Source organism: Blennius ocellaris (assembly GCF_963422515.1).
Source record: "Blennius ocellaris genome assembly, chromosome: 1".
NCBI lineage: Eukaryota > Metazoa > Chordata > Actinopteri > Blenniiformes > Blenniidae > Blennius > Blennius ocellaris.
The window spans coordinates 13,721,299-13,733,454 of record NC_137650.1 but is presented as its reverse complement, the minus strand read 5'-3'; the positions used below and the strand labels follow the sequence as shown (position 1 = coordinate 13,733,454).

General features: G+C 39.8%; 1 protein-coding gene across 5 annotated transcripts in view; it reads right to left on the bottom strand.

Moving 5' to 3' along the window:
• Positions 1–5,468: 5,468 nt before the first annotated feature.
• Positions 5,469–12,156, bottom strand: part of sh3gl3a (SH3-domain GRB2-like 3a) — a gene marked incomplete at both ends in the record, with an annotated part of 31,041 nt that continues 24,353 nt past the window's right edge. The window contains 6 exons of one of the 5 annotated variants that reach the window (XM_080520987.1): positions 5,469–5,671; positions 7,438–7,503; positions 8,822–8,890; positions 9,017–9,141; positions 9,855–9,958; positions 11,696–11,854. In XM_080520987.1, coding sequence (XP_080377113.1) covers positions 5,469–5,671; positions 7,438–7,503; positions 8,822–8,890; positions 9,017–9,141; positions 9,855–9,958; positions 11,696–11,854 — 726 coding nt within the window. The remainder of the gene's footprint in view (positions 5,672–7,437; positions 7,504–8,821; positions 8,891–9,016; positions 9,142–9,854; positions 9,959–11,695; positions 11,855–12,156) is intronic. The other 4 variants (XM_080520988.1, XM_080520989.1, XM_080520990.1 and 1 more) reach the window with 4 other exon arrangements.

Below are 12,156 nucleotides of genomic sequence, written 5' to 3'. Positions count from 1 at the left end.
ATATTGTTCTATTGTATTTACTTTAGGCACGTTGGAGGTAGAGTGCTGCTTATGTTTACAGTAGAAATAAATCAGGATGAAATCACTGTGCTTCCACTTAATTAAAGATATTCCTTCAGCAGGGGTTCCAGTAAAAACTGCTACTAAATTCTACAAGAACTTCTACAACAGCTGTCTTGATACAACCGACGTCAAACATCTTGTTGTGCCGAGTTGCACACTGGAGGTTTAACACATCTCTTATTTTTTGCACTATTTATATGAGGAAAAGGTGGATGTAATATGTAAGACAGGAGGGGTATTAAACAGAAGACCCACGAACCAAAGCTTCACCGCAAGAAGCTCTAATCTGGCCCAGTAAAAACAAATTGTAAAACTTTCAGGGATAACATTGATTATTTTTTAATCAACAAACTTACCACTAGCAGACACAACACAACACAAACACGGAGCTGAGGTATTGGTGATGCTGCCATGAAAGATGGTGTTGCTATCAAGCTAAGCCTTGCTGTCAAGGGAGTTATAATACATGCATAACTCAACAGGTTATTGAATATTTCACTGTATATTGCAAAATAATTCACCATTAAAATTGACTATGTTGAGATTGCAGAAATACTTGGTGGTAACCTTTTGGTTTTGTGAACATATAGATGATGTAATATATAATGATGATGTAAAACACAAGGCTGAACACCAATTCAATATTTCCTTCTCATTTATTTACGCAATATATTTATCATTATAATTATTTACAACATCTATAAAACACCTTTTGCATAAATTATGCTACTGAAAAAGAAATAAAAACACAGAACCGCGCAGCCACTTTCCTTTGCAGAGACGTGGGGTGTAAAACAAATACTGAGGAGGAAACTGCAAAGGTAAAAAACAGAGGTACAATGTTGAGAGAGAGAGAGAGAGAGAGAGAGAGAAAGAGAGAGAGAGAGAGAGAGAGAGATCTTAATTTAGTGTCTCACGGTCAGTCGTCCGTTCAAACAGTGAAACCAAGTGCAGAGAGGACTGGTTGACACGGGTTCATTGTTCTTTCAGTCCTTAATCTGTAAACTAAATCAAGACAGTCAGTGTGTAGTTCAAATACAGTCTTTCATGTGTCTTTCGTGAAGCCGAACGGCAAAACCAAACTTTGTCAAACGCATTCCTCAGGGACTGTGATCATCAGGGTACACATTCTAGCATAACAATCTTTAAAAAACAAACAAACAAACAAACAAAAAAAATCATCATGCAATTTCTTGAACAACTAAGCAGCTGCAAGCTAACATTGAGCATACAATGCATTATTCTTATTCTCTCTATTTTAAATAAAGTGAAGTTGGTCACATGATAAAATGTGAAACTAAACCAGTGTACATTAAGAGGAAGATCCATTGAGTCGATAACAAGAGTTTTGTCTCTTCATATTGTCGGGGACTCATTAACAGCTGGATTTCCCGAGAGAAAGTTTTGAAAACTGTTCAATAAAAAACACAAAGTAGAACAGTGAGGCAAACTTATTTGGTACATTCACTCCACTTCTCTCTTTTTATCACAAGAAAAGAAAATCAGGTTGCCCATTCTGACTTTGGATTCAGCAGCTATCCACTTCATGTCATAAAAAAATACCTCACATACTCACCGAAAAAAAAAAGGGGGAATGTTTGATTGTAGAAGTTTTTCCTGCATTTCCATTTGAATCGAAGATAAATATGACAATACTCAGATCAGAAACGTAAGACAGTAATAATATGTATTAATCTAACAGTGACTCATTGTGGACAGAAAAGAAATCTATGTTTCTTCATTTTGGCATTAAGGACACAGCAAACATGACATTTCCCATGATCCTTAGGTGCAATTCAAGATGACGTTTGTTGTTATTGTTAATTCAAATTTATACCAAAAAACCAAAACAATGATAAAGCTATAACAGTGCAACAGTTAAATACAACATGAGAACCTTATACTTTTAGACTATCTCAATGGATGCCTTTACATTTTTATCCTTAGCCTTTTTATTTTCCTTTTATTTATTTCAATCATGTCTTTTTCTCAGATTTCCATTCCATTGAATGTTCACATAATTGAAAAGGCGCGCAAAGATGATACAACTTTTAGTGGGTTCCGAGCCTCAAAAAACAACATAAGGTTCACGTGTATCCAGCTGGTATTAAATTGAGGCTGCAGATTGAATTTCTGATCAAGAGATATCAGTTACATTCACTCTGTTTCTTTCTCGACTTTTCATCCGTGTTTAGAAAGAACATAGAAACACCTCAAATGTCCTGAAGCAGGAAGCTGAAGTGGCTGTGACACTTATTAGAAGAGGATTTCCTCCTCAAACTCATTTTAATCTATCAAACAATTCTTTTTCTGCAGATTGATCATGGATTCTTAAAATAAAACCTCACTTTCTAAGTAAGACATGATCGTGTCGTTGGTCCTGTTTTTTCTTTTGATGGACTTTATCCTGGAATGAAGCTATGAAACATATAAATCAATATGTATTTCTTGTTTCTTTCCACCTCTCCCTCTTTATGGTAATTCGCAGCTTTTCGCCGGTTTGTGGGGTCTTGGATTAATCTAATCCAGACTACTGAGTGCTTTAAAGCTCTGGGCCACAAGGCTACTTACTGCTCATCACCAGCTAGTTGAAATAGCTCACAAGTTAACAGAATCATATACTTTTGATTTATATTGTGATACAGCCATTTTTCCGCCAAACTACGCCACAGTACTCTATATAGTGGATTCATCATAGCACAACACAAATATCTGCGGTTATAGAAATCTACTGGTTCATTTTCACACTTTATATTTCTGCTATAGTAGTGATTCAAACCCCGTAGGCAATAACACAAAGTGCACGCTGGGAAAGAGGGAAAAAAATACATCACAGACGGAAGAAAGAAAAAATTTGAGTGTCTGTAAACGTGTGTGACAATTAGACTCTAAAGCTTCAGTGCAATACAGGCGACAGTTCAAGAAGCACTTTCATGTGGTTGCAGGAGGACAAGGCAGCGATCCCTGTTTTCAGGTCAAAGGTCAGAGCATGTAAACACAGAGAGACATTCAGCTCCTCACAAATCTGGGTTTTGCAAACAGGCTCAATTTGGAAACGAAAGAACAAAACACCCGAGGATAAAAAACAAAAACCCAGTGAAACATTTTGGCGAAGACTGTCCAAGTCACAGACTCCCCCGAGTGGGAGACCGACTCGGTTGCAGTCCATTCCAATCACAGACAACAGCCCGTCCGAGTCATGGACCGACACACGACATCGTCGCGACCGTCTGAGTCACAGACCGTCCGCTGTGGTCCAAGGAAAAAGTGAACATTTCAAGTGCTGCTGACTTTCAACTGTCACCGATCACAAACATGAAATGTTGAAATAAAAAAAAACAACAACAACAACAAAAAAACAAAACCAAATCCCAAATAAACAGAAACAGATCATCTGCGTAGAAAACATGATCACATGTTTCATATTCTAAATAATTCAGCTTTGTAGGACTCGAGTGTTGTTTTTGTCGTTGGGATCATTTCTGAAACATACGTTAAGTATCTTTGTACAGAAACACCATCAGTCAGACAAAGTGGTTATCCAATGAATTTCTTTAAACTGTGTTAACTGAAGGAACACAGGAAAATGGCGGAGCTGAATGAGACTTCCACATCAGAGTTTGTTTTTTCAAATCTTGGATTTAACCGACTCTGTGAGATCCACATGATAAACATGTGAGAACAATGAGCCATTTTGACTTGGCCACTTGGTCAAAGGATATAACAAAAAACCATGATAAAGCAATGCTTTCATTCATTTAGTATTTTGGATCCAGACAGTAGAACACTCCAGTGCAGAGTTTTAACTCCCTGCACCTAATCCAAAAAAAAAAAAAACAAGCCTACAAGATGGCGGCCCAGTTTAAAGAGCTGATCGAGACTTCACAGGTTCATATGTTCAATAACCATCCAACCCAATGATTCCCAATCTGGGGTCCAGGTCCAGGGCCCCCATTGGGGAGGCCCCAAAGAGCCCATTGAAGGGCCCGAGCCACTGAGCAGTTAAAATAACATTTGTACAAAAGAAAACCCAGAATGAGATACTTTCTGATTCCAAGAGCTGATCTTGAAAACTGTCAGTTTCTCTCATTTTCAAGGTTCCTGCGTTTAGTAATTCTACGTCTCTATATGGCTGATGGTGTTTCATGACCGATCAACAACTGTTCTGAAGGATGTTGCAATGTTTCCCACCTCAGTTTAACAGAAATGAAGCCAAACGTTAAAGTCGAACCACCCAAAGCAGATGAAAAAGATTGGTTGTGAAAGCTTCACAAGGCACCACAAACACTGAAAACCCACACAGGTGTTTGAATTATAACAAAGAACATCAAATGCTAGTGGAAAGATCTTTTTGAACACTTTGTCACAAGAGCAGAGTTTTTTTCTTTATATGATCTCTTTTCATACTTCAATTTGAACAATTTAGAGAATTTGTCATATTCTTGTCTTTCTTGTGCTTTCGTGATTGGAAAATCCTTTTTCAAAGTTGGGAGAATTCACAAGACATCAGGAAACTGAAAACATGCAGATCGATAACCCACATTAGCCGACACATGGCTGAAATGATGGTTAAATAAATCACTTTAACCCACAGACATCACTTCGAATTACTGCCGTTTGTAGTCACTTGCAAACAATGGCTGCTAAGCTAACGCTGCGGTGCTACATGCAGTATGTCTTGTAGGTTGGAGTTGAGTGACACCAGTTGTTATTGACGCACCTTAAGCTGGATAAATGACATCTAATTCAGCAGAATCTTCAGATTTCTAAAATGTGCACATACTAAATTGTTTTCATTATAATGCTCTTTATCGCTCTGAGGAAAGACACCGTCTTTCAAAAAAAGAAAAAGAAAAGGTAACGAAAAGTAAAGAAAAGCACCTTTTTGTGCCATTTTTGGGCAAAAAACAAAACAAAAAACCTTCACAAACCCGAAACTGACAATTTCATTGCTAAAACTAAAAGAAGAGTTGTGTTCCAATTAGACAGAACACCTTGAAATGCAGTAAAGGACTTCAACTGAAATGTGACGATATAAAGAAGAATTCTTAAAAAAAAAAAAAAAAACTTTGAGCGAAGGTTTGTGTGCAGGAGGGATAAAAGCAGGTGGACATCTTGGTGAGAGCAGGCTGGGAGGGAAGTAGCCCCACACCTTCACCTCGGTCAGACCTGGAGGACCGGAGCGGCCCAGCCGGGCGCGGCGTCCCGCTTAATGGCTTGGGTTTCAGTTGGCTTCAGGTTCATAAATAGAAAATAAACAGAAAACTATGCAGCCAGCCAGGTTTATCTGATGTCGACCGGGAGAGGAAAAAAGACCACCACCTCGCTGACTCGGCTTGTAGACCAGAAGACAGACATGTTTGTTTGGGTTTTTTTTTTAGCTCTGTGTTGATCCGAGGGAGTCTTCACTGGGGCAGGGGGACAATGACCGTCACGTAGTTGATGGGGAAGAAGCCGGACTCGCCGTTGATCATGCCCTCATACCAGTTGTCGTCTATCTGGTTGGTGAGGATGATGACGTCGCCCTCTTTGAAGCCCAGCTCGCCCTCGTTCTCCGGCTCGAAGTCGTAGAGGGAGCGGCAGCACGGCTGGTCCAACACCTCCGACTCTGCACACAGACACAGTTCACCGATTGAATGGTGTGGCTCTTTTAATCATTTTTCCACTTCCAAACATTCAAACACCCGATCAAATATTGGAAGTTTCGGTGCCAAATCTTTAATGCAACTTGCTCTGTTTCCATGACAACGGTGCTCAGAGCCACTGGAACTTTTTCAAAAAGGTGGAAGTTTTGGAAATTGCTCCATTTCTGTGTAGACACAGGAAAGTGCAACTTTTCAGAAACGCTGCTACTGCCCATGTGCACCATGGCCATAGTCAACAGTTATTCTGTCCTATGCTTCTATGTGCAAGCAGATCAACAATAACAACAGTACCGGCTTCCAGAGTGGCTGCACGTGTGTGTGTGTGTGTGTGTGTGTGTGTGTGTGTGTGTGTGTGTGTGTGTGTGTGTGTGTGTGTGTGTGTGTGTGTGTGTGTGTGTGTGTGTGTGTGTGTGTGTGTGTGTGTGTGTGTGTGTGTGTGTGTGTGTGTGTGTGTGTGTGTGTGTGTGTGTTCTCATTACAAAAACGACCACCAGCACCCTCTCGTGGCCCAACATGAAAACGACATTGTTTTCAGCCATTTCCGTGTAAAGAGATATTGTTTTTAAAAAAAACGTTGCCATTGAAACATGAAACTTTTCTGAAAAGAAAACACCAAAACAATACGTTTTCACTCGAATCGTTCTTGTGTAAATGATGACGTATATACACAAAACCACCAACATAACCAAAGCTGACAACTAAGTCCAAGTTGTATCAAAGGTTTGGTACTAAAACTCTTATTTGATGCGGGTGTCAGAATGTGTGACAATTCCGCAAGCCTGGTAAGTTTGCTTTTTCAAATCTGCTTTTTATTTCATTCATTCATCTTCTATTCCACTTTTGTTTTTATATTGTGTTAGGGCTGAGTATGGGCAAACCATCACTTCACCACAGCGTAAACACAAATTACACACACTCATGCTTACACTACTGCATGTTTAGAAGTACAAATTACCCTTAAATACATGTTTTGGACTGGGATTTCAACACGAGATAATCACTCAGTGGCGTGCAAACCACTAAATTAATGTACAGCCAATTTGATCTAATCTAATTCATTTGATTCTGACAAAAACAGCTGGCTTTGAGGAGGAAAGGAGCTGAAAACTGACTGGGAAGGGCAAGATAACTATACTTTATTGCCCCCTGCTGGTGTAAAAGGCACTTTACACCTGTTTGCATGAATACAACAGGTGGTGAACAGAATGTATGGCAGTTACATAATACATAATAAATCATCATCAGCGAGTCTGAGTTAAAGGAAAAAATGACCACAACAGCATTAAAGCCAGTGGGTTTATGAATTAGACAAACAAATAAACTTTTATCAACACAAGTGATGCAGAAACATTAAGTGTTTTCCCCTTTTTTTCGTTTTGGTGTGATTGTGCCCGTCATGTCTGAGATTTTGTGAAAAACTTGTCTTCCCCTCAAACAGTCAAAGATGGAGAGAAAATGAATAAAACGGGACCATTTTAAAAGCTGATTTCAGTTGAGAAAACTACTCAATAATGCAAAACGTGACAGAACACCAGATGTCATTGGTAAAATACTTTTAACGTATTCGTCCCGCACCAACTATTTTGTATGATCAAGTAAAAAGTCATAGAGAAAAATATTCCAATGATTAATCCACAGTTTTGAGTGTTGTTCACAGCAGCTTTGTGCTGAAAACACACAACGATCAACTGTTCAGGGTTCAGGCTGCGTCAGTGTTGGAGATACTCACGGTGAATATTGCCATTGGAAGTGGGGCTCTCGGGCCATGACAGTGGCACTGAGGTGATATGATCAGCTGGATGAGATGTAAAGAAACATGAGGATGAAGTTGAGCACACGGCAACACAAACAAAAACACAAATTAAAATGAAAAAAAACAAACAAGAAACCTGCAGAGTGTGGAGCTCACCAGCAGAGGACAGACACTTCTTTTTTTTTTTTTTTAAATAAACAAGACATGATCAAAACGTGATCTGGTGTGTTGCAGGATTAGATGTGCAGTGTGAATAATATTAATGCTGCCACATCATCAGCAATGTGCGTAGAAATAACCCGACATCTGTATCACTGTGACAACAGGAGGACCAAACAAGCAGATGAAAGTGTGTTAGATGGCGAGCGATCATACTAAAGATACTATCCTCTTTGAAATAAAATTTAATGTTCCTATTAAATGGAGGAATTGAAATCAGTGTTTAGTGCAGGATGAGTCTTAAGACAATTACTGCTGTTTCACAGGTAGAGTTTAGTCTGGCTTTTGATATGAAAACATTAATAATAATATGTATTTTTGGGCCGATGATCCATGAAATAAAGAAGAAAAGAGTCAACAGGTACAAAAACAACAAATGAGGAAGTATATTATAAATTGAATAAAGCCTTTTATAAGGGTGGAAAATAGGGAGAGAAACTAAAGCAGCAGATGGGCCAGCTTGTATTTGTCACACTTTTACACTAATAATTAACTCTGGAAATAATCCTCACAGGTGAAATCCTCAGTTATTAGTTGAGTTGTTCAATGTGAGTTTGTGGTTCAATAAAAGCTGAAGACAACAGACTTGAGGAAACGAGTCACTTTCATAGACTGATGTGCTGAAAGCCGTGACTGAGAGGATTCGCTTCATAGCAGGGGTGTCAAACATGAGGCCCGGGGGCCAAAGCTGTCCTGTAATATGACCTGCCAAAGCTCCAGGAAAACTGAACATTTCAAAGAAAACTTTGACCTTTTTTCAACACAGTTCTTCATGAACAAAACACTGAGACCTGAAGCACAGATATCAGTGATGCTGCCATGAAATACAGCAAATTAGCATAAGTCTCATAGCCATGCTGTCAGGGTGAGTTTGTAAAAAACACCCATAATGCAACAGCCATAGGAGACGTTTTTTTGGACATTTCACTGTATCTTGCACTGGAAGGTTTCATTAAAATTGGCTTTATGTTGATATTGTTGTCATTTTCAGTAGCAATTGTTTGGTTTTGTATTCTCTGTGCCCCAAGATGAAAAAAACAACAACTTTAAAGTTTAAATGAAAGGTTATCATGGCACTCTTTTACCTATGCACTCATTAGAAATATTAGTGCAAGCAGGAAAACAATTGGAGATTTTGAGCCTTCAAGCTGAACCCTGTATATAACGGAACACCTACTTTTGCCATTGACTGTGTTGTTGATCTGCGTATCTGAAAGGACAACAGAAGGAAAACACTGGAACTCAAAGCAAACTGTGAAGATGAAGCTTACAGTGAAATGCACATGAAGACAAGAGTGGCAGCAGTCAGACCCAGACAGACACGAGCGAGTCGTACCGGTGGACTTGATGGAGGAGCTGTAGGACAGGCCGTTACGCTGGCCGTTGTCCAGGGTCTCCATGCTGCTCCGGATGGACTTGGGCTTGAATTCTCTCTTGGGCCGGCTGCTGGCGGTGGATATCCTGAGGCAGGCGAGGAAAAGGACACATCAATAATTCAAAGCCATGACAGCTTCATTCATTTAGCGCAGAACTGGGCATCATAAAGCCCCGTGGACCACATTTCCCACATCATAAAATTGGAGACACAGTGGAGAAAAATATGGTTGATAAAAAAAAAAAAAAAAGTTTAAAAATAATTATCATTGAACCAAACTCAAGTCAAGTGACGCCTCGGCCCTCAACAACAGTTTTTCTAATTAGATGTCCACCCCTGCTTTCGAGACATGTTGAGATGACGAGGTGATATAGATGCAGAGATCATAGGAAAACAAAGGCAGGAATTTATACGTTCTTTCCTTAATAAATGTAGTGCTGGAAATACAATAATGTATGTTTCATGTAATCAAGGAGGAAAAAACAGTACAAAATTTCCTGCAACAAATCTTTTGAGGTTTCTGTGACATGTACTAGAAATATATCTAAATGTATAATTACATATATGGATATACCAATGTGCAAGCTTCATGCATCACAATAGCGACAAAGATCCCGTGTTTTGTTTTTTTTTGGGTGGGGGGGGGGCTTTTTGTACGAAGCTGCAGCATCAACAACCGCTGAGAAGACCATTTGAACCCTGGAGTCTGAAGCCGGTGCCAGGGAGGACGCCTGCTGCGCGGTAATTACCTCCGGTGAAGTGAAGTGTGAGGCTGAGTGCAGCGGAGCAGCTTTCTTACCTCTTCTGCAGCTTCCCGCTGAGCTCCTCCAGGATTTCACTGGACTGCCTGTGGTACTCCAACGCGGCCTCGATCAGCGCCGACAGCTGGCTCACCTGCTCCACCTGCGGACAACCCCGGCGCATGAGCGCACATATTTTAACTTCCCACTTCACAGAGAGCAGATCTCTTATTTCCTCGCACATCTTGTGAACTTTCAAAGAAAACTGCTATTTGGTGAATTATTACAGCAGGTGAAAACATCAGGTAGATCGTTCACTGCTTTGGCATCTGCAGTTTCAGTTCCAAACATAAGAGGTTTTTAATATTTTTCAATTTGCTGTATGAAGTTGACAATTGTCAAATTAAGGAGTTGTGATTTTATGGGAGTTATGATCAATAGCTTAGATCTTGTCCATTTTAGATCCATGGTGCAATATGATAGAGGAGAAGGAGAGATCTCACCTCCTTCTCCTGGATTATTTATAAAATCCTCCTCTGGGAAAGTGATTCATGCTTTTGTTTACCAGCAGGCAGAAAAAAGAAAATTAGACAAAACCATTCTAAAATCGAAAAGAAAGCAGCTGGAGTGAAACTCTCACATTAAGAAGTCTTTCTTCTTGGTTGAATGATGGTCTTGCAGGTGTGTATTACACTAATAACAATGATTCCCAAACAGGGAGTCCAACCGCCATGGAGCCAAAGACTTTAAGAGAGCAACATTTTTTTTCTGTTACAAATAAGTGAGACAGCATTTATTTCATTTATGTCACAAAACTACCTAGTATTAGCATCAGAAGTGTATTCATTTAAAGATATAGAAAAAAATCGTTATCATCCTGCACGGTGGGCGACAGACTGGCTCAGGAGGGATAAATGACAATTTGACCAATTTCCAACTTTTCGAATATTGAAAAGATACAGGTGTGTTTAACATGAACCTCCAACCTTCAGTATAACACAAAGGTAAACTCACAATGTGACAGTGTTTTTACACTGAAGTGTTTTTGTAAAAAGACTTTATCCTCAGAGATAATACAGAATGTATCAGTCATATTTTAATCATGTTGCTACTGTAGGAGCCCCGCAGCTCATTAGCATTTTAGAAGGGGGACTTACGTGATGCACCTGAACGCATCACTCAAAGCTGTCAGCTATGAAGCTGCGTTTTAAGTTTTCAACTGCACAACTTATTTGTTCTCAGAAATATATTTCTCTGAGGCGTTTTAGTAATAAAAGAGAAATTTTGTGTCCGAGCCGCGATGTTGGTCTGGTTTTAACTGCAGGAGCTGCCAGCTGTCTGTGCAGACAGGGGGCGGAGTCACAAGACGTTTCTGAGCAGGTACACGGTGCGTCCCTGTTGAGTTTGCCCTCTGGGCGGCTGCCCACTTGGCCCGTAACAAGGCTACTGACCAAGAAAACGGTTGGGAATCACTGCATTAAAAGATGGTTATAGCGATGGCTTCAAGGGCGCCGGGTGATGAGAAGCATTCACAGGCACACCCACAGGTCTTTCATGCATCCTGTTACGCCCTCAGACATGAAACCTGTGTCTTCATTATATTTGACACAATGATTTTCCCTCTGGTTCTGAAAACGTTTGTTTCAATGAACCAAGTATGAATTCAACTTTAAATGAATACTCTTTTTGCTCATTTTTTTAAGAAAAACTCCAACCCTTTCTCAAATGGCACTCTGGGGAAGTAAATACTGAAAATCTACACGCAAATACTGCATGAAATATATTGTGCTGCTCGGCTTTTACCTTCACATGCTGTTAATAATGCCAAATAATCCATTTTAAATACAAATCACTTTCTCCAGCTCTGTCCCGCTTCAGTGCGTCCGCCTTGCGCTCTTACATCGTTCTCCAAGAAGTAGAACATGCTCCGCTGGGCCAGATCTTTGCTTTCCTCGAACTTCTCCACGGCCTGCCGGATCTCCTCGTCCGGGATTTTCCCCTGACGCTTCTTCTTGTAGTCGAAGTCTAATCGGCGGCCCTCCAATTTTTTCAAATGGTGCTGCAAATAACCGGAACATGTTAGAGAAATATCTGATTGAGACCAGATCCCCATCTGCATTATATCTCCTGTGATTTACACTTGAAACGGTTATTGGTTGTATCTGTTGGGATCGATAGGAAACATTGAAAGAAAACCCATAAATCTTGCCTTGCAATTTAGACACTTATTCCAATATTAATTCATCTGTATTATATGTACAATAAACTTAGTGCCTTTTTTCATAATTTCCACTGAAAAATGTTTTTAAAATGCAGTGAAAAAACACCAAAGTATAGGCTGACAATCGTCACGGCTCTAAA